General features: G+C 35.9%; 1 protein-coding gene across 1 annotated transcript; it reads right to left on the reverse strand.

Moving 5' to 3' along the window:
* Positions 1–23,999: 23,999 nt before the first annotated feature.
* LOC103945321 (cyclin-D3-1) lies at positions 24,000–25,974 on the reverse strand. The gene is made up of 4 exons (XM_009355881.3): positions 25,216–25,974; positions 24,915–25,116; positions 24,645–24,775; positions 24,000–24,536 (listed from the first exon to the last, which is right to left on the reverse strand). Exons 1-4 carry the CDS (start codon positions 25,747–25,749, stop codon positions 24,273–24,275), a joined length of 1,131 nt encoding a protein of 376 aa, XP_009354156.2. The 5' UTR covers positions 25,750–25,974; the 3' UTR covers positions 24,000–24,272.
* Positions 25,975–26,798: the final 824 nt, after the last annotated feature.

Here is a 26,798-nt window from a genome sequence, read left to right on the forward strand (position 1 = left end):
TAGATTAGTGCATCAGAAGCTACAACGCAGGCAATCTGGGACTTTGGAAAACTTCAAACTGAAGCAACTCCATTGCAGTGTGATAACACATATGCAATTGCCATCACTAAGAATCCAGTGTTTCATCAAAAGACAAAGCATATCGATAGAAGATATCACTTCATCAAGGATCCATTGCAGGATGGTGTAATTGATCAGGTGTACTGCCCTACAAGTGAACAATTGGCAAATATCTTCACCAAGGCTTTGACCAAAGACCGATTCAACTACCTTAGAGATTTGCTTGGAGTCAAATCAGCTCAAAGCTTAAGGGGGAGTGTTGAATTATAAGCTATGTTGAATTGTGTATTCATTTGTGCTAAAACTGCCAAGTGTAGGGCTCAAATATGTAAGGCCATGAGTGCCATGTGGAATGATCCTAGTTGTTAGCTATATGAGTGGCTGTGATTCACCTCTAGAGAGAGAGTGATCCAGCAAAGAGTCCTAACGGTTTTATTCTCTTTTTACACGCCTTGTGTGATGTGAGAGTAGTAATCAATGAAAAGAATTATTCCTCTGTGATTTGTAGAGAGAAGAAGCAGCAACCATTTTCTTCTATCAGTACATTCATCTTCTTTTCCGAATTACATCACCTAACTCTAACAGGTATACGTATATCTGTGCACATGAATATATAGGTATATGTATCCATGCCTATCATATTTTGCTCTCTTTTAAACCAATGCAAACGACATCTTTTAATTAGTTAATTTTCTAGTATATATCTTATATTCTTTTTAAGGTTAATTGCATGCTACACCTTGTAATTTTCGAAATGGATTGCCATGTTCTAATTTGCTAACATTGTACTATGATGTTTTAGAATCATATCAATTTATGCGGTTTAGATGTTGAACTTTGTGGTCATTCATTAAGTTGATGACATGATGATCATGAGGACTCATTTATAGGTTAACGAGGAATTAACAACCCGGAACAAAAATAACCATCATCGAGTTTTATCTTCTCTTCATAGTAGACGTTTCGTATCCCAAAGACAACAAATAACGGTACAATTTGGTTATAGTGGTGAAAGTGTGGCTTAATTTTGCACAGCTCATAAATGAATCCTCATCAGTTTAACGGGGGATTAGAAACAAACAAACGAAAGATAAACGAGTATGTTTTCAAAATCTCATTGTCATTATTTTTTTTATAATTAAAAACACTAACATAGAGGATGTAAATTATCAACCTTTTTTCTTATATGCATACCATAAAACCTGAATAGAACTTTCGAAGAAGGATATCTAACATCAAGTTTTCAATTTAGTAAAACAATATTTGTGTCCAGTTCTCCATTTAGTAGAACAGTATATGTGTTACATGGAAATTATGATCACACAATGCTATATATGTACAACCCGATCATCTTACTAACAATTTTCTGTATTTCTCAACCAATGTAACTAGCTAACATGTGTTGATCGATGCAGTTAGTTTTTCTTCCTCTTAAAATGTGTGGGTGTAGTGTGATCATGTAGGTTGAGAAAATAACGTTTTCCTTTATCAAAGTGTCATCTTGCCCCGTACGTAATACTGTATGCCATCTATGGTTTAGTTATCTTGGCCTCGCTTTCCAATAGGTGGAGGAAAAGCCTGAAAAATTAGAGCTAGCCTCATTTGTAACTGCTAGGAATTTTCGTTTTGTACCTTGTTACTTGTTCGCTAGAATTGTTGCACGCCATGTCGTAAATTTAACTTTCATGAATTGTTGTCAAATTGTTATCAGAGTATTATGGTGTCTAATTCAACTCTAACTAGTGCTAGTCAATCAATAATTTGCCTCAAACAACTTCGCGTCACACGTCCTCTCAAATTTCAACCTAATCATCACTAAATGATGGTCCAATTGGAATCCACACGTTATATTTAGTGCATGCTTATGTATTTCCCACAACTAAAGTATGACTGTATGTACGTCACTTTTTGCCAACTAAGGTCATTGTTGGAGAGTGACAGCCGTCTTCGGACGTGGGTTTGGACCTTGTGCTACTTTCCTCGGCACAAAACACACCATGCAACACAATTATTAAGAAGGAATATTAACGAAAAGGTTATAGTACTGTTTATTATAAAGAAAAATAACATTTTTATACTAAAAAATCAATTATTGTACTATTCACTTTACCTTTTATTTTGTCTTTATTGTTAAAACTCAAAGTTTTCAAGACGTTTTCATTAGTATTCCTTTATTAATATGTAAGCATGCGTCCTGAGTTCCGAAGAGAAGGGTAGTGTCATAATCATTGACGTCAAATGGTGGAAACATAACATATGATAATTAATAATAAGAATAAAGGAGTGAACTTTCACTGAAATTTACCAATAATTTGGAAACAAATTATGGTAGTGACATCATGCATTATAGAGTGTGCATACGGAATAGTACATAGATTAATCTGAGAGGTACGTACACTAGGTTAATTAATTAGTAGAAAACTTGGAAATAAAAACACGAATAAATTAAATAAGGGTCGTATTTTGTATTGAGCACAACTGATGCTAGAATTCATGTGATTATGTGAAACTAATGCTAGCATGCGACACGTTTGCATTGAGACTGATGCTAGCATCTCCACTAACTTAGGAAAAAAGTAACGTATTATACATAATACTATTACGGTCAACATCAAGAAGCTAAGATAGATAAGTAGAGCAAGTTGTAAACTTAATGGAGAACTCTGCAGAACGCATTTCCAAAGACCTTTGAGGTGGTGGTGCATTTGAGCCAATCATGCATATCTGCATGCTGAGGTGGCAATAAACATATAAACATAAACATAAATACTACAAACGCTTTTGAGGGGAACTTGAAGACGTACGTTGTATATTGGTAAATGTCACGTCGGTCATGTTGTGCGGAAGCTTCAACAAGTGTAAGTGAAAAATAATAAACCCTAGAAACTGATAACAGATAAATGGAACAATACCAACAAGAATACCAAGATTTATACTGGTTCGGTAATGCCTACATCCAGTTTGGAGACGACGGAGTATTTCACTATAATCAATGAGAACATACAATAGTGTTTATCACTCAATTTCCCAAAGACCCAAATAACCCAAGCTCACACACTTACAATAGGAAGAGAAAACCAAAAATACAAAGCAAGACAATTTGAGAAAATTCTTCTCTATGTCGAATGGCTTCTTGCTATTTTTCTTTCTTTCTTGTTGTATTTGAGTTATGCCTACACCTCCTTTTATAGGCCAAGGCCTCTCATTAAGTAATAAAGAGTTAGGCATAAGTGCATCCATTTTTTTCTTATTTCCCACATGTAGCATGCCAACCATAAAAGTAGCCGAAATCATTTGTTGGTTTTAGACTACTTTGTTCCCACATGTAGCATGTCAACCATAAAAGTAGCCGAAATCATTTGTTGGTTTTAGACTACTTTGTTTGAGCCAATAATCAACAATCTCCACCTTGGCGCAAACCCTCTAATTAGAACTCCCAATAGTCGTCTCCCACTCCCCCATGGGGCAATCAACAAATTTTACAAATGCCAATCAAGTCTAAGCAGTGCTTAAACTTAAGCAACAAAACTGGCTTTGTTAACATATCCGCAGGATTGTCAGCGGTCCCAATCTTTTGAAGAAAAATATCTCCCTCGTCAATAATCTCACGAACAAAATGGAACCTCACGTCAATGTGTTTCGTACGTGCATGATGAACTTGATTCTTTGCTAAATGAATAGCACTCTGACTGTCGCAATGAACATCCACATGGTCTTGTTAAACCCCTAAGTCATCAAGCAACCCTTGAAGCCAAATGGCTTCCTTTATAGCTTCTGTTACAGCCATGTATTCTGCCTTAGTAGTTGACAAAGCAATTGTAGATTGCAGAGTCGACCTCTAACTTACTGGACCTCCAGCAATAGTGAATACAAAACCTGTAGTGGATCTACGCTTGTCTAAATCACCTGCGTAATCAGAATCCACATATCCAACAACACATTGACCAGTAATTTTATCCTGCTGGAACAATAAACCAACATCCACAGTACCCAGAATATACCGTAGAATCCATTTCACAGCTTCCCAATGCCCTTTTCCTGGATTATGCATATATCTACTAACAATACTAACAGCTTGTGAAATATCAGGCCTAGTACACACCATAGCATACATCAAACTACCAACAACATTTGCATAAGGAATTTGAGCCATGTACTGACTCTCTTCAACAGTTTTAGGAGACATAGAAGCACTAAGTTTGAAATGAGGGGCAAGAGGTGTACTAACCGGTTTTGAATTTTCATTCATCCTGAAACGTTGTAGTACCTTCTTCAAATACTGCTTCTGACACAAACTAATCTTGCCCTTCGGTCTATCTCTTTCAATTTCCATACCTAGTATCTTCCGAGCTTCTCCCAAGTCCTTCATCTCAAATTCATTTCTCAGTTGAGTCTTCAACCTTTCAATCTCCACTTTGCTCTTACATGCTATAAGCATATCATCAACATATAAAAGCAGATAAATGAAGGTTCCATCTTGTAGTTTGCGAAAGTATACACAATGATCATAGTGACTTCTTGTGTACTTTTGCCCGATCATAAATCGATCAAATCGCTTGTACCATTGTCTTGGAGACTGCTTCAAGCCATACAATGATTTTTCCAATTTGCAAACCCAATTTTCCTTTCCAGCAACCTTAAAACCTTCTGGCTGAGACATAAAAATCTCTTCCTCCAAATCACCATGTAAGAACGCAGTCTTGACATCAAGTTGGGCCAACTCAAGATCAAACTGCACAACCAAAGCCAACAGAATACGAATAGAAGAATGTTTTACTGCAGGAGAAAATACCTCATTGTAGTCAATGCCTTCTTTCTGAGCATAGCCTTTAGCTACCAATCTGGCTTTGAATCTTACATTGTCTTTTCCCAAAGATTCCATCTTTTTGGCATACACCCATTTACAACCAATTTCTTTCTTCCCCTTTGGTAACTAAACCAGCTTCCAAGTCTTATTTTTATGAAGAGATTTCATCTCCTCATCCATAGATTTCTTCCACAACTCGTACTCTAAACTCATGACAGCTTCTTTGTAGGTGGATGGAATATCATCTTCAATAACGGGAAGTGCATATGCCACAATATCAGTAAATCGAACAGGCTTTCGAATTTCCCTTCTCGATCTTCTGGTTGCAATATAGTCTTGTTGCTGTGGAGGCTCTTAGGTAGGTGCCTCCTCTTCATCATCCTCGTCCTCATCATCATGATTAACTGTAGGACTAGTGTTTGTAACATCAGACCTTACTGGAACAACTGGAGTCTTCAGTAACTCCACCTGCTTTGAGCTACTCATGGTCTCGGTCGTTTCAGTTTCACCTTCATGCTTGTTCTGATTAACCATAGCAGCCTCATTAAAGGTCACATCTCTGCTTACAACAAATTTCTTCTCATCTGGATACCAGAGTCGGTATCCCTTCACGCCAGTGCTAAAGCCCATAAATAGAGCTTTCTTTGCTCTTGGATCCAACTTGCTTTCTCTGACATGATAGTAAGCAGGACAACCAAATATGTGTAAGAACTTGTAATCAGTACAAGGTTTATTAGACCATACCTCCATGGGCGTTTTGCCCTCGTTTGCAGCAGCTGGCAATCGATTAATGATATGGCTTGCATAAGTGATTGCCTCAGCCCAAAATGCCTTGCTTAAACCAGCATTAGATAACATGCACCGGACTTTCCCAAGCAACGTACGGTTCATGCGCTCCGCCACTCCATTTTGTTGTGGTGTCTCCTTAACCGTAAAGTGCCTCACGATACCCTTATCTTGACAGACTTTCAAGAAAGGATCAGACTTATATTCACCCCCATTGTCTGATCTGAGAGTCTTGATCTTTCGATTGCTTTGAGTTTCAATCATCTTTTTCCACTTCAGGAATATTTTCAAGACTTCATCTTTACGCTTCATGGTGTACACCCATATTCTTCTAGAGAAGTCATCAACAAAGGAGACAAAATAATGGCTACCTCCCCAAGATGCATTCTTGGAAGGTCCCCAAACATCAGTGTGAACATAATCAAGAATGTTTTTAGTGTGGTGAATAGCAGTGCCAAATTTTACCCTAGTTTGCTTACCAAACACACAATGCTCACAGAATTCCAATTTGCATGCCTTTGCACCTTTCAACAAGCCTTGCTTCACCAATCCTTGCAACGCTTTTTCACCAGCATGCCCTAGACGCATATGCCATAACCTTGTGGTGTCTTTGTTATCGTCAATAGCTTCGGTTATGGCTGCTCCACCAATAATTGTACTTCCCTGCAAGAAATACAAGTTATTTCGTCTTATACCTTTCATCACCACCAGTGCCCCGTACACAGCTTTAAGAACTCCACTCTTCATGGTGATCTTAAGACCCTTGGATTCCAAAGCTCCCAGAGAGATAAAGTTTTTCTTCATATCCGGTATATACCGAACATCACTTAATTCTCTGACTGTTCCATCATGCATCTTCAAACAGATTTTGCCTATCCCTTGTGTTTTGCAGGCATTATCATTACCCATCAAAACAACTCCACCATCCAGCTCCTCGAAGCTAGAAAACCATTCTCGAATGGGACATATATGATAGGTGCAACCTAAATCCAAAATCCACTCCTTGGAGTGACCATTAGTAGATGAACTAGCCAAAGCAAACTCGAGATCATTATCTCCTTGGTTTACAATATTTGCTTCAGGGCCCGCTTTCTCCTTCTCTTTGTTCTTCAATTTGGGGCAATCTCTCTTCCAATGACCCTTTTGGCGGCAAAAGGCACATTCATCTTTAGCAGGAAACTTCCCTCGTGACTTTGAACGAGATTTTCCCCGTTTCACATATTTTCTTTCCACTGTTCGACCCCTTGCAACAAGTGCCTCGGTTTGTGAATTGTGAGTCTTTAGTTCCTTCTTACGACACTCGTGATTCACCAATGCCGCAGACACCTCATCAAGTTTCACCTCGGTTTTTCCATACAACAAAGTAGTTGTCAAATGATCATAATCATCAGGCAATGAATTTAACAAACATAATGCCTTGTCCTCGTCAGGAATTTTCACATCAAGGTTTGCTAAATCAGCAAGTATTTTATTATAATCATTGAGGTGTTCATGCATAGAAATATCTGGACTATACTGAAAACGGAAGAGTCGTTTCTTCAGGAAGAGTCGATTTTCTGCGCTCTTGGTCATATACTTTTCCTCCAATTTTGTCCATAACTCCTTGGCAGAAGTTTCCTTCATATACGGGTATTTCAACTCCTTGTCAAGAAATGATCGAATAGCAGCACAAGCATGAAGATTAATTCGCGTCTACTGCTTGTCCTCAATATCTTCTGGTTTCTCTTCCAGAACCATATCCAACTCTTGTTGATACAAGACATCCATAACTTCACATTGCCACATACCAAAATTATTAGAGCCATTGAATTTATCAACCTCTAACCTTGTAGTAGCAATTTGGTGTCTGTTGGATGTAGGTGCCGACTCCTTCTTCTTCACAGGTTCACCTTCATCTCCAGCCATTTTCTTCGGCACTATTCACGGGAATGCAGCGCCAAGAAATTTTCCCCCTTTTTTTTTTTTCACTCCCACGAAAAAAACAAAGCCCTAGTCGAAAAACTGGGCTCTGATACCATTTGTTGTGCGGAAGCTTCAACAAGTGTGAGTGAAAAATAATAAACCCTAGAAACTGATAACAGATAAATGAAACAATACCAACAAGAATACCAAGATTTATACTGGTTCGGCAATGCTTACATCCAGTTTGGAGACGACGGAGTATTTCACTATAATCAATGAGAACATACAATAGTGTTTATCACTCAATTTCCCAAAGACCCAAATAACCTAAGCTCACACACTTACAATAGGAAGAGAAAACCAAAAATACAAAGCAAGACAATTTGAGAAAATTCTTCTCTATGCCGAATGGCTTCTTGCTATTTTTCTTTCTTTCTTGTTGTATTTGAGTTATGCCTACACCTCCTTTTATAGGCCAAGACCTCTCATTAAGTAATAAAGAGTTAGGCATAAGTGCATCCATTTTTTTCTTATTTCCCACATGTAGCATGCCAACCATAAAAGTAGCCTAAATCATTTGTTGGTTTTAGACTACTTTGTTTGAGCCAATAATCAACAGGTCAAGGCCACTGTGAGGAGAAATTTTAGCGTTCAGGGAAAATGGACTACTGAATTCCGACGGCACACTAAGAAAAAGTCCATGCCCACCCCTTGATATGAGACCCACATTTATCTCATTTTGTTTTATCCCACTCTCTCTCGTACCATCCTCACTTTCTCTCCCGCACATAAGCCTTTCTTGCAACGCCTGAGTGATTCTTCTGCGAAAGACATAATGGGAATTGTGTGAGAGGTGGGGTAAAAAAATGGAGTAAGACTGAGTCTCAAATCAAAGAGGTCGGCCATGGGTTGTTTTTTAGGGAACTTTAACGAAAAGCTCCGGTATTATTCACTTTAATGAAAAAACCACATTTTTTTTACTAAAAAGTCAATCCTGGCAGTAGCAGATCCAGAATTTCAACCTTGGGTGGTCCTAGTATAAAATATTCAAAGATTTTATAGACGGAAATAGTACACAACGTGCAAAAGATTTTTCTCAATTTTTTAAATGAAACATTTTGTCGAGTACTTTTTGAATATATGAGCGGCCTTGTTTTGTTCTTTGAAGATTAAAAGTCTTGTAAAATTTTCAATGTCAATTTTTCTTGGCATCTAATAACTTGAAAAGTCTTTCTTGAGAACATGTAAATTAAAGGGTTTTTTTTTTTTAATTTTTTAATTTATTAAGATATTCTTAACTTGAAAGGGGTTCTTTCTTTTTAGATATTAATAATTAGGAGGTGAAGTCATACTAGTAATTTAAAAGGTTAACAAAACATATTTAGCATATAATACTTCTGCAGGGGATAGAAAAAAAGGTGAACATCAAAATTGGGATAGAAAAAAGGTATTTAAATAGAATATGGTGGTGGGTCCAAATTAGAAAAGGGATAGAAAGAGTGCAAAACGACAACATTTCTTAAAAGTAAAAAAGCACAACCCTTCTTCATTTTGCCGGTTCTGCACTCAAGCTTTCCGGCAAATAAAACCCAGCGAATGGTGGCTCTTATATCTACTATGTTATCCTATTAATTCACTATAATTTATCCTATAGAGTCCTTCATAATCCTCCGCCTAGGGTTTAGGGTGGTCCTCCGAGGTTCTTCACAAGCGTTTCTTTGATGTTCGGAGGGTCCCGGGATCACCCCGGTCCCTATATAGATCCACCTTTTATTTTGTCCTTATCGTTAAAACTCAAAGGTTTAAAACTCTTTTCATTAGTTTTCTTTTTTTTTAAGGATAATACTTTTTTTTAACTAACGATATTATCTACACAAAGGTTGGTGGGGGAGTTGGCTAAACCTCACAGTGGACTACCAATAATATGGTTCAAATTCCCTTTTGGCGAGAATCGAACCTAAAACCTCAATTATAAGTGAATAGAAATATCACTTGACTATAGTACTAAGTGATTTTTAAGGATATCACTTAGGTCTCAGTTGTGAGTACTTACCTTTTAATTTTGTGTATGATATTTTTGTTGAAAAATATTAGTATTTTATGGTTATTGGATGAATAACAAGTTGGTAGACGATATAGCATTTTGAAGTTTTATAGCCGTTTCGGCATTCCTTTTTATTTACTAATATTTTTATTATTTTATAGTCTTGTCACATTTTGATATTCAACTTTTTCAACCCTTCTTTTTATTATTTTCGAAAATAATAGATATACTATTAATTTTTCTAAGTTTTTAAAAAACATAGAACACGTGAAATTTTTTCATTACACCAATTGAAAAAAATGAGGACACAAAATACTCACTAAAGAGCAGGTCCTTATTTGGATGTGGGTGGAAAAGATCCGGTGTTGAGGTTTCGTACACTAGAATTTCACACCGAGAGCCACGGAATCCATGAAGATGATTCCTCTCCCACAATCGCTTTCAGGACCCACTTGCTGAGTTGGCCAAGGCTCCCACTGTGTAGCTGATGGCCCCACAGTGTCTAGTGTGTTGTGTTGTTTTTGTGCGCTCCAAAAGATTCGCATCACATTTTCTGTCTTATTGCCATGCGGGGTATCTCCCAACTTTCCGCTACTCAGTGTGAAACTTCTGCCCCCAAGTTAAAATATTCCCCTTAATTAGTTGATTAATTTAACTAAAGTGAGTTGTCTCCTAATTTTGCCAACAGATCCTCTTCAGATTCTTTTGATACGAATTCTGAAGATTCATAAATCTTGTACTAAAAAGTCAATTCTTGTACTATTCATTTTACTTTTATTTTGTCCTTATTGTTAAAACTCAAAGTTTTCAAAACGTTTTCATTAGTATTCCTTTATTAATATGTAAGCATGCGTGCTGAGTTCTGAAGGGAAGGGTAGTGTCATAATCATTGACGTAAAATGGTGGAAACATAACATATGATAATTAATAATAAGAATAAAGGAGTGAACTTTCACTGAAATTTACCAATAATTTGGAAACAAATTATGGTAGTGACATCATGCATTATAGAGTGTGCATACGTAATAGTACATAGATTAATCTGAGAGGTACGTACACTAGGTTAATTAATTAGTAGAAAACTTGGAAATAAAAACACGAATAAATTAAATAAGGGTTGTATTTTGTATTGAGCACAACTGATGCTAGAATTCACGTGATTATGTGAAACTAATGCTAGCATGCGACACGTTTGCATTGAGACTGATGCTAGCATCTCCACTAACTTAGGAAAAAAAGTAACGTATTATACATAATACTATTACGGTCAACATCAAGAAGCTAAGATAGATAAGTAGAGCAAGTTGTAAACTTAATGGAGAACTCTGCAGAACGCATTTCCAAAGACCTTTGAGGTGGTGGTGCATTCGAGCCAATCATACATATCTGCATGCTGAGGCGGCAATAAACATATAAACATAAACATAAATACTACAAACGCTTTTGAGGGGAACTTGAAGACGTACGTTGTATATTGGTAAATGTCACGTCGGTCATGGCCACTGTGAGGAGAAATTTTAGCGTTCAGGGAAAATGGACTACCGAATTCCGACGGCACACTAAGAAAAAGTCCATGCCCACCCCTTGATATGACCCACATTTATCTCATTTTGTTTTATCCCACCCTCTCTCGTACCATCCTCACTTTCTCTCCCGCACATAAGCCTTTCTCGCAATGCCTGAGTGATTCTTCTGCAAAAGACATAATGGGAATTGTGTGAGAGGTGGGGTAAAAAAATGGAGTAAGACTGAGTCTCAAATCAAAGAGGTCGGCCATGGGTTGTTTTTTAGGAAACTTTAACGAAAATCTTCCAGTATTATTTACTTTAATGAAAAACCACATTTTTATACTAAAAAGTTAATCATGGCAATAGCATATCCAAAATTTCAACATTGGGTGGTCTTAGTATAAAATATTCAAAGATTTTGTAGACGGAAATAGTGCACAACATGCAAAAGATTTTTCTCTATTTTTTAAATGAAACATTTTGTTGAGTACTTTTTGTATATATGAGCGGCCTTGTTTTGTTCTTTGAAAATTAAAAGTTTTGTAAAATTTTCAATGTCAATTTTTCTTGGCATCTAATAACTTGAAAAGTCTTTCTTGAGAACAGGTAAATTAAAGAGTTTTTTTTTTTTTTTTAATTTTTTTAATTTATTAAGATACTCTTAACTTGGAAGCGGTTCTTTCTTTTTAGATATTAATGATTAAGAGGTGAAGTCATACCAGTAATTTAAAAGGTTAACAAAACATATTTAGCATATAATACTTCTGCAGGGGATAGAAAAAAGGTATTTAAATAGAATGTGGTGGGTCCAAATTAGAAAAGGGATAGAAAGAGTGCAAAACGACAACGTTTCTTAAAAGTAAAAAAGCACAACCCTTCTTCTTCATTTTGCTGGTTCTGCAACTCAAGCTTTCCAGCTAATAAAACCCAGCGAATGGTGGCTCTAATATCTACTATGTTATCCTATTAATTCACTATAATTTATCCTATCGAGTCCTTTATAGAGCTTCGCCTAGGGTTTAGGGTGGTCCTCCGAGGTTCTTCACAAGCGTTTCTTCGATGTTCGGAGGGTCCCGGGACCACCCCGGTCCCTATATAGATCCACATTTTATTTTGTCCGTATCGTTAAAACTCAAAGTTTTTAAACTCTTTTAATTAGTTTTCCTTATTTTTAAGGATAATATATATATATATATATATTTTTAACAAACGATATTATCTATACAAAGGTTGGGTGGGGGAGTTGGCTAAACCTCACAGTGGACTAGCAATAATACGGTTCAAATTCCCTTTTGGCGAGAATCGAACCTAAAACCTCTCAATTATAAGTGAAGAGAAATATCACTTGATTATAGTACTAAATGATTTTTAAGGATATCACTTAGGTACTCAGTTGTGAGTACTTACCTTTTAATTTTGTGTATGATATTTTTGTTGAAAAATATTAGTAGTTTATGGTTATTGGATGAATAACAAGTTGGTAGACGATGTAGCATTTTGAAGTTTTATAGCCGTTTCGGCATTCCTTTTTATTTACTAATATTCTTATTATTTTATAATCTTGTCGTATTTTGATATTCAACTCTTTCAACACTTCATTTTATTATTTTCAAAAATAATAGATATATTATTAATTTTTCTAAGTTTTGAAAAAAACGTAGAACACGTGAAATATTTTCATTACACCAATTAAAAAAAATGAGTACACAAAACACTCACTAACGAGCAGGTCCTTATTTGGATGTGGGTGGAAAAGATCCGGTGTTGAGGTTTCGTACACTAGAATTTCACACTGAGAGCCACGGAATCCACGAAGATGATTCCTCTCCCACAATCGCTTTCAGGACCCACTTGCTGAGTTGGCCAAGGCTCCCACTGTGTAGCTGATGGCCCCACAGTGTCTAGTGTGTTGTGTTGTTTTTGTGCGCTCCAAAAGATTCGCATCACATGTTCTGTCTTATTGCCATGCGGGGTATCTCCCAACTTTCCGCTACTCAGTGTGAAACTTCTGCCCCCGAGTTAAAATATTCCCCTTAATTAATTGATTAATTTAACTAAAGTGAGTTGTCTCCTAATTTTGCCAACAAATCCCCTTCGGTCTTCGGATTCTTTTGATACGAATTTTGAAGATTCATAAGTCTTGTTCATTCATCGTATATCGTATAATTAATTTTTATCAAGTATTATTTATATTTAATTTTAAATAAAAATATTTAAAATAATTTTAAACTTCACAATATACGATAAATAAATATGATTCAAGAATTTTCAAAATTCTCATAAAAAGGATCTAGCGAGGATCCGGATTCCTAATTTTGGCCCCTAATCCCGGCTTTTTCGGCTATTGGCTACTGATTTTTCATTCTTTTTTCCTTCTTTTTTTCGTGTCTTTGGGGTGGGGCAATTAAAGTTATTTTTTCTCTTTAAACAATGACCACAGAGAAGATAAGTTTAACAAAACCCGTAATTAGGGAAATGAAAAAATCATGACGAATTTCTTGTGCAGTGTAAGATTCTTGATTTGCTAATGGATCCGCAGATCTTTGACAATCATATATTGGAAGTTTTAACGAAAAACTCGCGGTACTATTCATTTTAACGAAAAATCATATTTTTACACTAAAAAGTCAGATCTAGTACTATTCACTTTACTCTTTAGTTTGTCCTTATCGTTAAAACTCAAAGTTTTCAAGCCATTTTCATTAGTTTTCCTTTATATTTACCCTACTTCGGTCCGTACTCAACGAAATTTTTTTATTTATTTAAACAAACGATATTATTTATATTATGAGAGATGAGGAGTGAGCTAAGTCTAACAATAGGCTAATAATAATGTGATTCAAATTCGCTTTCGGTAAGAATCGAACCTAAGTTCTCTCGCTTACAAGTGAAGAGGAATATCACTAAGTGGCACGTATTCAACGAAATTAGCACTACCTTTTTAGAGGTCTTTGTCATTAGAAATTAAAATATCTCAGCTCTAATTCTGATATTAAACTAAGAATTTATATTATGATCTGAAATTGACACTCTGAAAAATTCTCTAGGAGTGCATGATTTTTTTTTTTAAATGTCAATGATAGCTCACTTATGAGCTAACATTTTCAAAACCAAACACAATTTACCGTATGGTGGCTTCCTCAAATATATGGGCAGCTTTTTTTTTTTTTTTTTTTTTTTTAAACAAAAAAATTGATTACGATTATACAGTGCGTCAAGAAACCTATTAGATTAGACAAGTAAACAAGAAATTAGCAAAATTGACCAAGCTGGTTAGCACTAAACATATGTTGGTTAGCACTAAACATATGTTACAACAAGATGTTTGTAAACAAATAACACGTTGTATAGAGCCATCCACAAGCCCTGTCCATACTTTTAGGTCGGAGTGTCAGTGATTGCTCAAAACTTAGATTTATTATCATCCCCGATTAGAGAAGACGATGCAAGTTGTAACTTAGTTGGATTATCAAATTTGGTGGACATAGAAAGAACCATTAACTTTCACCTCACTGGGGATTAGAAATTGAAAAAACAAAATACTAATTAGGTAGGTATATCTTTATCCCATCTAAAAATTGGAGACAAATAATTAAGTTTGGTTTCTTCTTGAGACAGATCAAATATATTTTTTTATTTAAGATTATATACACATTATATATGTCAAAATATGAGTTTTGTTCTTGGCCTTCCAAAAATGGAGATTATTCCCTCGCTTTTATTGTAAGACCATGAGAGAGAGCTCAGTTTACAAAATGAAGCATGCCTATTTCTCCTATCACTGTCTGAAAATAAAAAGAAGGAAGAATTTGCACTTGGACTTTTAATTTTCTGAAAAAACATAGAAAAAGGCAAACATGGAATGATAATTTTGTTTGGTTTAACCTAAATATCAACGAACGAACCAATGGGTTGTCACATATATGGACAGTTCACTAAGGTCCCAATACATATTTGTCACAGCGTGCAGGTGTGAGGTGTGCATACAACTACCTATCAATGATAGGACACAATAGGACAGGTGCTTTATATTATATCCTATCTATAATAATATACAAAAACAACAACTTGTACAATATTGCTCAAATTTTGAGTGTTCAAACTTAATCCTTCACATTGCTAGTGGGTCGGTCGGGTTCGGGAGGAGCCAAAACGTGCGACAACAATCGTGGTAACTAAATTTCATTGAAAACAATCCAAAGCAACTTGGGTGTTTAAAATCTTTTGAGTATAGTTGGGCGTGATAAAATTTAGATTTTGAAAGAGACGGAACAGGCAGCTTGAAACAGAAATGGCAAAGTCCGGTGGGCTACACTGAACGAGCATGGATCTTCCAGAACAAAGAAAGAAAGAAAAAGATAACACAGCAATGAAGTTTTGGATTTATACATGCACACTATTGTGTTTGTGCCTTGTCACCTGATGGATGTTCCAACAGCCAGAGAGGTCGGCAAATGGGAGAACAAGCCCACAACTAATATGATTTATTCCTCACCATCCAATTCCATGCACTACTACGTCGAAATGAAATCCGCACAATTTGGAGGGTGTATAACAAGTTTAACTTACTTGAAGTTTGTTGGTGTTAGTTTAGCTTGATACTAGAAGCCATGGTGTATGAGTCGTAGATCGGAGGAGTACTAATAACCGAGGGTTTAACAGTAGGTGGTCTGCTGCTAGTGTGCAAGTCCTACAGGAGAACTGTTACTAGTAAACTATATATAGTCTGAAAGTACGTAGGTGGTCTGCTACTAATTGCAATGAAGCATTTTGAGTTACAACCCCACATATAGAGGTTTGTTAGAATGTTCATGAGTTTTCAGTGGCTCAGGACGAAAACCTACAAAATGTGGCCTCTTTAACTTTATCTTCACATAAAAAAATACAGTTTTTATTTCTCATGTGTGAATCTTTGGCTCAACATAGCTTCACTAAGTGGTGTCTGTAGTTAGGTCATTAAAAGAAAAAAAAAAAAAAAGGGTTGTGCAATCTAAACACCAATTTTTTCCTCTCACAAACCCCTTCCAATTTCTGGTCATATGATTGAATATATTGAATAACATCAATGGACAAAAATTCACGGAAGTGTGTGAGATGTAAAAAGATATGTGCGAATAGCACTATCCAATAAAAAGGGCTTTAACAAATGAGCTCTGCATAGAATAAAATTTTGGGGCCCCTTTGGTGTTGGAGCCTTGGGCGGTTGCACCTGGAGCCTTAGTTCAGGAAGAACCATGTTCAATGTATTGGACCTAGATGACTAAGGTGAGGAGAATATGAGTGCATACTTGGACTATGGTCGGGCTCGTGACACAACAATCGATATTAATTAGAGCCTGCTTTGAAATTGTGATTATTGGGTTTGCCATGTACACGCGAAGGCAACTCAAGCAAATAGCCGTACCAATGAAAAAAGGCGGATTAGAGCATGGCTTTGTTACACGGCTTCACCATGTACACTCAGGCGCAACTAAACAACTTCCTAAACCGATAAAGAAAGTTGGAGCATGCTTGTAGAGCAAGAGCTGGTGGAGCAGAGCTTAAGGAAAATCCCAGGGGCAGTAAGACTAACTAACTGGAGCAAGGGACCATGTCACTCCTAAAGAAAGTGCGAGTGCTGTAGTACACGGGCTATCTTGGCTTGAATCTTGCTAAGTTGGAGATTGTTAGTAGTATGACTTAACAATAATCTACCGATTAAAAGTAGGTAATCCATTACTATCTACATCGAGACTTGTAAGTTTAAACCTGGCGCCAAGAGGTCCATTGACCTAAATAGTTAAAGACGGGGATACAATGAATGCATGCTTGGACTTAGTAATGGGCTCAATACAACAAATTTAAACATTCTCATTTGAAACGATGATCGATGGAGTTTGCCCCTTAGTTTTCTTCTTTTATGTGAAGCCCAAGTTCTATTGTCCAATTCGTCTGCGCAGGTTTCAATGTGCGTTACTCTATTTGGGCTTTGGATTCTATCACGACACCATTCTATCGACCAAATTTGTTGCCAAAGTTTGGTGCTTTATCCGTGAATGTCAATATTTACGTGGGCTTTAATTCAATTCCTCGGGGCTCCATCTTTTAGGACATTTTGGATGGGCACGGTTCAATCTAATTTAGTTTGACACAAAATACATCTAATAGTTCGTTTTGGTTTGGTTTTGATTAATAGTATTATTAAGACCAAACCAAACCGAAGTAGTTCGGCCGGTTTAATCTTATTCCAACACATCAATAAAAATGTCATACATTTGTAGGCTTTTAACTTTTTAAATGTCCATGCATCTCATACATTCCAATTCGAGCAATAGATTTAGTTTTTGAAAACATGAAAATGTCATCAAGCAAGACTAGTTTCAACTAAATAAAATCTCATGCTAGCTAACAAATTATTAGTTACAATTGTGCAAGCATAAAATACAAACAAATCTCGTACTTGTTAATAAACTTATGTTATGTTGGCACTAATAATATGTGTATGGTAAGACCTCAAATAACTTATAATATGTGTAAAATAAATAATTAAAAGATATATGATATGTTCAGTTTGGCTTTGGTTAGATTCAAAAGTATAAAACCGAATCAAACCAGAATAAATGGATTCGCTTTGATTTTTAAATTGCTTGACTTTTTTCTTAGTCAAAATCAAATTAAACTGACCAAAAAAGTTCTGATGGTTAGTTTGATGCCCCTTTATTTTTTTGCTTTTTTATCTTTTGCTAATCGTTGGACAAATTCAGTGTCGGATCCCAAAAATTTGAATAAGTGACAAATACAGAATATCTCATGATCATATGGTTTTCACAAAAATACAGAACTACATCTATATCTCTTTTGTTGTTAATCATGTTAACTATAACACGCTTTAGAACCTACGTGAGACTACTTTTGAAAGAGATAAAAACGCTTTCTGACAATTAAAAGTAATTTCGTCCACATTTACTAAAAAAACCTGTATTTCTGAGTCATAGAAGTTCTTTTTAAGACATTTTTAGGAAACACTTACATAGACAAGTATTCCTCACATAAACTATCCAAACGGACAGCTTTTTGAGATCTCTGCATATTTGTAAATTTATGATTACTAGCCTGACAGTGAAAATTGGCTGGTTTCTGGATTCTCGATTGGAACTTACAAGCACGAGACAAAGAAAAGGATGGAGAAAAGTGAGAAAACAGACACAGGGTACGTTCAATAAGGCATAAGGCACAAGGCTGTGGAGCACATATACCTTTGAGATAATTACCGATACAGGGTCAGACAAGCTGCCAAATTGAATTAGCACAGTGACCTTATGGAAAATATACATGGTTATTGCTTATCACCAATATCCTAATCCCTGGAGAGGTGGACTTGAGACACCTACGTAAAATTCAGTATTCTTGCATTCTTTTTCCTTGAACACTTGAGAGAGATCACTCTAAATCGAGCAGCAAAGTGAGTAAAGATTAAGCTCAGTCAAGTGTTCAATTCCCGCCGAAATAAAAATCAGTTGATAGAGTTTTATGATGGTACTAGCTCGAATTTTGTATCCCTGCCACCACAGTACAACACTACTGTCTCATAATACTCAGTTATGATTCTGTTTTAGTGTACTTGTTATTAGTATGCTTTTTACCTTGATTCTCATTGTGAAAAAAGCTCATATATTATAGCAAAATGTTAAATAAGAAAAGAAAAATTGGAGGAGTTTGACTAATTTATATTTGTTGATTTTCTTTGATTAATTCAATTCAATGACTATAAGAAAAGAGGAGGGCACGGGAGGAGAAAACGGAGTGCAAAAATTATTTCTCAAAACTACCTTAATTTATGAAGAGAACAATTCAAGCTTGTATGTAAGAGGACAAACACTCTACCATAGATTGACCAACTAATCTAACACGCATTTTTCAGATTACTTATTTCAATTCAAATGCTTGTTGGGAAATTTGAAACCCATAAAATGAAACAGAAAATTACCTAAACCGAGAGCAATATTGGACCACAACACTATCATAAATCATAATCATGTCATATGGACCACCTCGTACGGTCGATGGCATTGGGCGCATGGTTTGGGCAAGAAATAATGGAGTTTGTTTTATTTTGCATATCTTTCATTAAAACAACAAATTAAGAACAACCATAGCCAAAGGCAGAGCAGGATTGCAGAGCTGTCTTCACTCCCTCCCTCTGGACTATATAAAATTGTACGTTTGGCATTTCATGAGATAGTGACTTGTTAAGGAGCCAGCCCAGCAAAGGCCATTGGATACCAATCCTGCGGTTTGTGTCGTATCCAACTGGCTATCTACTGCTTCTGCTACAACTGCAAGACTGCAACAAAACCAGGGATAAAGATCGATGGCAAATTTAAACCGTCCGGTTGGATATACTTGGGAGGGATAAAACATAGAAGAAGGACACCATTAACCAGTCACGAGTCGAATGTGCATTCTCTTCTAAATTCATCTGCAAAATATTCATGGATTTCAATGTCCTATGTCTCGTCTCTCGTATCTGTAATAATTTATGGAACAATGGGTCCACTGCTTGCATGCACTTTCGAATCTAGATTAGGGTTCTAGTGGCGGTATGATGACTGAAACAGTTCATTTTTAAGAACATTAATTCAAAATATATAAATTTTAAGTTGATTGTGTGCGTGCATGGGATAGTTAACCATGCACACATAGTTCGCACTTGCATCAATAATTGAAATTTATGTACGCATAAATATGAGATTATTAATAATAAAATTTCTACAATAATGTTGTTCGTATCACATTCTTAAGAACCTTTTGTGGCAATAAATGGTGGTAAGAGATTGATCAATAACATTTATAAAATTCTTAATCATTAACTATTTGATTAATATTGTGATAATCCAATGTTTAATCGAAATATTGCATTTTAATTGATTTCAAATTTGGTTGAATTTTGTCATAGATAATCTTCAACAAAATACGTGACTCATATAGTCAACCTCAACAGACGTGCTTGGTTTAGTAGGTAGAGAATCATAGATCATGCTGGATAATAAGGATCGAAGGTATTGGTGTGATTAAAGTGTCTCATTGTTGATTGGAAAGGAGAAGGTAGTAACTACACAAGAGAACATAACTGGCATTCCTCATTAATAAGTAGTGTGTTGGTGGAGTGTGATTGAATTTGTCGCATTTTTTTCTCATAGCTCTCAAGTAACGGTAGTGCTCATTACATTATTTTTGCTCACCACTTGAGGGTGGTGAGCAAAAATATTCCCTCTAAAACTGTCTCTTGGGACTATTTCTGACCCAATTATACTTTGCAACGCGTTTGTGTTATAGTGTTTTGAATCAAGGACAATGTTTTCACCGTTTCCATAATTCTAAACATAATTGAGGGTCTCCAATCTCCATAGTTATAATTCAGTATCCACTCAGAAAATAATTAGTCCTCACATTGAATGCTAATCGAATAATTACACGATCATAGGAACTAATTGAAATTGCGAGCCCTTAGGTTGATCTCAACAACTGTTCTCCAAATGATTCGCAACCTAATGAAGCTGCATGCATGGCAAAATTAATTAGCATGAACAATATAGAACAATAAAAAACGTTTTAAATACTTATCCCCCCAATTGTTCATCATTAAATTTTACAACCTAATTTGATATGATTGTTGGATCATGTTTATATGGTACGTACGCAATCTTTTCTTTTGTGTTTAGAATTATTGTTTACGTGACTTTCCATTTTATGAGACGTACGTATCATATTATAGGGTAAGTACTTATCAAGTTCTTGGAGTTCGCCTTTGTTGGAATTGAACTCTAAAGCTCAATTCTAATTGATTTACATAGTTGTGATCGAGATAAATAAGAGTTTGGGTTGTATATGGTTAGCTATTTTTTGTGCCACAAGTAATATTGATGACTGATTTTAATTACTAAGGCAATAAGGGATTCTTGTAAGGAAAGTAATCCTATCGACTTCAGTATTCTAGTTATAGGCTCATTAGGGTTTCTTGAATCCGTTGGTGGGTAGGATTAAGCATTGGATAAGGAAGAGGTTCCCATGCATACTGCTATTATAATCACAAACCCTATAACTCCCCATCAGTTCGTGACTAAGGAGCAGAGATCCATGGAAGAACCTTCACCTACCCTATCCTCGTGTACGTGTTCCCTTATGGTGTTTTAATAAGCATGAAACACAATAGAGCTTACAATCTTGTCATCAAACCCTAGCGAGTTACATGTATCATATCATATCATATCATCATAAACTTAATCTTAAGATAAAAAAAAAATGTTACATATATAGTATTTACTGAATATGCATGCAACAATATACCATATGTAAATTGAATCTCGATAAAGTATAATGTTGCATGTAGTATATTTACTAATTGTGTACTTAACAAAGTAAACATATATACGAGGAGCTTGCAAATTGTTAATCTGGATGTTGAATATCTGATTAAGGGAAAAGAAAAGAAAAGGGTGAACTTTGAAGACTTCAAAGATGGCATGCAGCAGCATCGGCCATAAAAGAAGCGATGTTATACCTCTGGAATCCATCTCTCTCTCTCTCTCTCTCTCTCTCTCTCTCTTCTCTGGACATTTATCAACAATTCATATCTTATCATTGTCTTTCTTCCTTTTTCTTTTTTAGGTTGAAATACGCTACTCTTTGCCCTAAAAGCAAACCAAAGTGTAAGGAACAACAAAGACATCTCATACAAAATCAAAAGATATTGTTCCCTGATTTCAGCAATCTCTCCCCACCCCACCCTTTCACCTTTTCTTGCTTTTTCTATCCAAGTTCTTTTGGTTATGTAAAATTATTTCTTTTTAATCTTCTTCTAAGTGATAATCCCTCCCCTTTACGTTGATAATCCGGCTTAATTCTCCACTTTCTTTTTTGGTTCCTCTTTCCCATAATTCCCACCTTTCATGCACTGCACTTTCACGTCTCTCAATGTCAAAGATTTTTCAGTATAACTGGAATAAAACTGTACATCACATATCATTATACAACTTGAAGAAAGTTTTTTTTTTTCCGTAAGTGTTCCTCCAATTACATAATAGCATGTGACATATCATCCTATGTACCAATCACACTAAAAAAATCTATTCTTCTACAACATTCATTTAAAATTTTGTAGCTTTCATATTTTATAATACTCCGACAATCGCGGTGCATGAGCAAATCAACAGATTTAATTATTCAATTGTGCCTAAGCAAAGCTTAAACACTAAGCATGCAATTTTTCTCAAAAGGGGGAAGTAAGTAGAAAGCACATGCAGTGCTTATTGTGAGTATGAGTAATGCTAAGGTGACCAAATTTACAAATTAAATTATGTGTCATCAATAAGAATAAACACGTTTATCAACGTTTAAGAAATAAATCAATCATCAACTTTCATGTCCTTTAGTTTTCAAAACTCTTTCCAAATTTAGTCTTCCTAACATTACCAGCTTACTATGAGTGTCTTTTGTGCATTATCGACAATTAATTAGTGAGATCAATTGGTAAATTCAATTCTTAACTACAAGTGGCAGTAATCTAATGAACAAACACAAGATTGGGATAGAACTTATAAAAACATTAAGTAAGTGGATATTAATATTTAGGTACAACGGTCATATATAAATCTAAGTTAACTAAAGGGTTTGAGGAAAATATATGTATATATATGACCATATTGTAGATGAAGTACAAAGGTCTTCACTTGTTTGGTGGGGGGTGCTACTACATGTCCCCTTTGCTCTTTGGAAATATTGAAGGGTCCCTCATAGGGCACATTTCTTTTGATTATCAGAAAGCGTATTTGACATAAATAACTACAATTGTTACTAAACAATAAAAACGCACCATCGTGTTTTAAGAAATTACACAGATCATCAAGCACTTCGAACTACATTTCTAGAAAGCATTTGTTTTGCTAGCTAGTAAAAACTTTCTTGTGCTTCTATTAAGAGCGCTCGGAGCAAAAGTTTACACAAAAGAGTTTTACACGTAGGCAATTTCATACGAGCACTTAGTCCCTATGCGCTTTAAAGTAATTATATCAAGATTGAAGCTAAAATATAGCATAAATGCTAAATAGGCAACAAAACTAGTCAATAGGTGTGCATTGAAACACGATGTGGACGGTGTTGCTGCAGATTTGGGTGGTTTACAACTGTTGGTCTTTGTTCCAGTCGTTAGGGCAAAATTTCAAACCCCAAGTCATACAAGATTAGCTCATCCATCGAGGTCAAACCTTATTTAGAACACCAAAAATACTATTGGCCGACAACATGTTTCTCTTACTAGGAATTGGATTCGGGACATTAATGTTTGGAACCTAAAAATCAATTCATTTGAGTCGCTTATTGTAAAAAAAATCAGGGTCATTGATTTTATGTGATAAATCAAACAAGTAAGTTAATAAAGAACGTTGAATTGAATTTGTACGGCCCAGATGAATTGATTCATAGACTTCAAACACTAAAGTTCGGAAGGGATCCAATTCCCTCTAACTAGATGCATTCAAACGTCAGATTTTTTTAATGTGTAAGAATCTCGGTCCGATATATCAAATGTAATAATATAATTGTAAATTTAGAAGAAAAAAAACTCTAATAACACTCGGTATATCGAACTGTATTTCTAACACTTTGAAAAATTTCTACATTCAACCCCTCCCTTCCTTTCCCAATCCTCCCTCCTGAATGCTGATCTAAATATATATATTTAGGGATTTTTAACAACATAATATTTAAACAAATTAAGAATGATGAGCAATTATAAACAATGTGGAGCTAGCTACATAAGTATTATTGTTTTCTTTTTTGTTTTTTGTTTTTTCACTTGAAAAAGGCCATGCAAGAGAGTAAAAGGAGAGATACATAATTATTACTGCCCTACAGCTGCTGCAAGTACTCTCTTCATTGCTATGTTCTTACAAACTTTCCTCCGGATAAAATGTCAACCATCTCCGTTTCCTAATCCCATACATCCACCTTTCCACAAGGATCGGATCGTTTGGATTGCACTGGATTGGATTGGATTGGGAAAATTAGGATGAAAACCCAGAGATGGTAGGCCATTTAACAAATCCACATAAGAAGAGTATTATTAGACATAGAAAAAGACTATTTTTTTAGGTCCTTAAAGAAAAAAAAATTGGAACCAATTGCGGAACTAGCGAGGGATGATGCCGAGGATATCTGCATTACGGTTGTGGTCGGGATTCCTCTTCTTCGACAGAGGCTCCGGCGAGGATGAGACCGATGATCCAATGGCCCACGAATCATTCGAGCTATCAGAGCTAAATGACACATCCATCACTCCATTGGGACTGCATGGAACTGAACCAAACTTACGCTTGTTGGATTGTTTGCCACTGCCATTGCCTTCGGAAGATGTTAATTCGGAGATGAGCTTCGAGCATTCATCCACTTTGTCCTGTTTAAAATTCAATTGAAATCTGACTTCAATTAAAGTTTCAAAATTTCGCGTTCGAAATGGAAAAGATTAGTACTTTTCGGAGATTCAAGGTAATGATTAGCGAACCTTATCGATTCCGAGAATTCCCAGGAGCTGGTTTTGGTATTCCATAAGTAGACACGGTTCTATGTTGTTGACAACATGCAGCATTATGGCAGTGGCAACTACAGATGGAAGGAAAGACATGAACCTAGAATCTGCAGTTCACAAAAAAAACGTTCAAAATTCCAACAACATTGTAAGACAAAGCGTAAAGATCGCAACTTTACTTTGTTTTCGATCATGTTATTACGAAAAACAAATCGAATTAATGAGAGAAGAACAAGATTTGGATACCTGAAATTAGACTCAGAAGGATGAGCTCACATCTTTTGAGGACTTCCCAGCAGAGATGGTTTTTCAGACCGAGTCTTCGGGTGATGTAATCGATGAATGAAATCGGAGTGACAGGATTCATCTTCCATTGGAGAGTAGAGAGCACCACAATCTCCATTCGTTTGATTGTTCTTGCTTCAAACACATACTTGCTATCCTCCACCTTAAAAAACACAACAAAACACAACAAATTTCAACAACCAAACACAAACATGGGACAAGATTCAAGAAACCAAGACAAACATTGTACCAAACAACATACTTGGAAATCCAGCAAAAGGGGAACTTGGGTCTCCTCAACTTTGGCAGCAAGAGAGATACAAGCCACGGCAGCGAGCTGGGTCATCCACGGCTTCTCAACCTGAAGATGGAGGCTCGACAAGAACCTGTCGAAGTAATCCGCCGCGAGCACCGCCGTGAGGGCGGAGAAAGAGTAGTGGGAAGCGACTCTCAGCATCCAGTCCACCGCCTCTCTGCGAGCTCCGGCCAGAGAGGGGCTGATTTGGAGGGGTTTTTGGAGCTCGTTTTGCTCCGATTCTTTGGATAACAGAGAGATTAGCTCCTCATTATCCCAGAACAGGTCTTGCTCGACTAAGATTGGAGCTTTTATTGGGTTAAACGAAGAAACGTTGCTGTTAAAGCTGTCTTCTACTAATTCCTCTTCTGGGAAATAATCCACTGGGCTCACTTGCTCATCCACCAAATGCTCCTCCGAGCAGTACAGAGCGTCAAAAAGGAAAACTGGGTTTTGCTCTTCACTTGATTCTACTAGTTGTTGATGATGTTTTCGATCCATCTTCTTCTGAGAAGAAGAGATTTGATTCTGGGTTCATTACTTCATTGAAAAGCCAGAGGCTGAGAGAGTGTGAGCAAGAAGAAGGAGAAAGAGAGCGTCTCTTTCTCTATCTTAATCTCTCTCTAAAGAACTCTTATCTGTCTCTGATTGAAGAGCAGTGGGGGAAGAGGAGGGAAGGGACTGACCACAACCCCAAATATGTGTATAATATGTGGGTTTTTGTTTTTCTCAAACACTGTCACTGTGAAAACTCTGTATTTTTGTTTTTATTTTCGGTTGAACTTTTTTTTATTATTATTTTTCTGGGTTCTCGTCGGGGCATAAGCAAAAAAATATATATATATATATATATATATTATAAGACCATCATGAAGTAACGAGATTTTAGTTATACTTGTAATTAACAACTAACGACAAGAAATAGGAGTTTGTTAAAAAAAATAGAACCAAATTGCATGAGAAATCCAAACGAGCCAAATTATTAACAACAAAATTCTTTCACTATAAATAGATCTAATTCACAAGACCAAGTTTAATAATAAGAGCATGATAATTTGATACTAAACTTTCCAAAGATGATCACTCACTTTGCATTTAAAATCAATTTTACTACAAATTGAGAATTTGATTCCACCTTGGTGCATATAAAATATCATCTCATAGTGTTTGTTGAAATAAATTGATGTTGAAGATGATAAGTTAAATTGGCTAGCTATTTTAAATTTTTGACACTATTTAATAGCTAATTTAGCAAAAATTTTAACAAAACTATTGGGAGATGCCTTAGAGTCGCAGTGTTGTATTTGAAGTAATAATATACTAGTTGCGAGAACAAAGTGACTAATTCGAGAGAGTAGTGTAGACTTAACAATCGCACTAACGTCATGACTCATGTGAAATTATGCACAATTCAAATTCACATGTTAACTTATCCTGCTCAAATATATAAATTTGAATTCATCATAAGTTTTACGCGTCGCACCGTGTTTTATTCGTTTACATGTCGCTCTCTTTGTTTTCAATCAATCAACTATAATATAAAAGTCATC

This window comes from the organism of the source record quoted next, unplaced genomic scaffold, assembly GCF_019419815.1.
Source record: "Pyrus x bretschneideri cultivar Hongxiangsu unplaced genomic scaffold, Pyrus_bretschneideri_v1 Contig15, whole genome shotgun sequence".
In the NCBI taxonomy this organism is placed as follows: Eukaryota; Viridiplantae; Streptophyta; class Magnoliopsida; order Rosales; family Rosaceae; genus Pyrus; species Pyrus x bretschneideri.

What these genes read in the sequence shown, in the direction of transcription:
- LOC103945321 (XM_009355881.3), bottom strand. Translation starts at nt 25,749, where the DNA reads ATGGATCGAAAACATCATCAACAACTAGTAGAATCAAGTGAAGAGCAA. An exon ending in CCCTTTTGCTGGATTTCCAA is followed by an intron (nt 25,117 to 25,215) that starts GTATGTTGTTTG and finishes GTGTTTTTTAAG; the next exon opens with GTGGAGGATAGCAAGTATGT. An exon ending in CCTTCTGAGTCTAATTTCAG is followed by an intron (nt 24,776 to 24,914) that starts GTATCCAAATCT and finishes TGTGAACTGCAG; the next exon opens with ATTCTAGGTTCATGTCTTTC.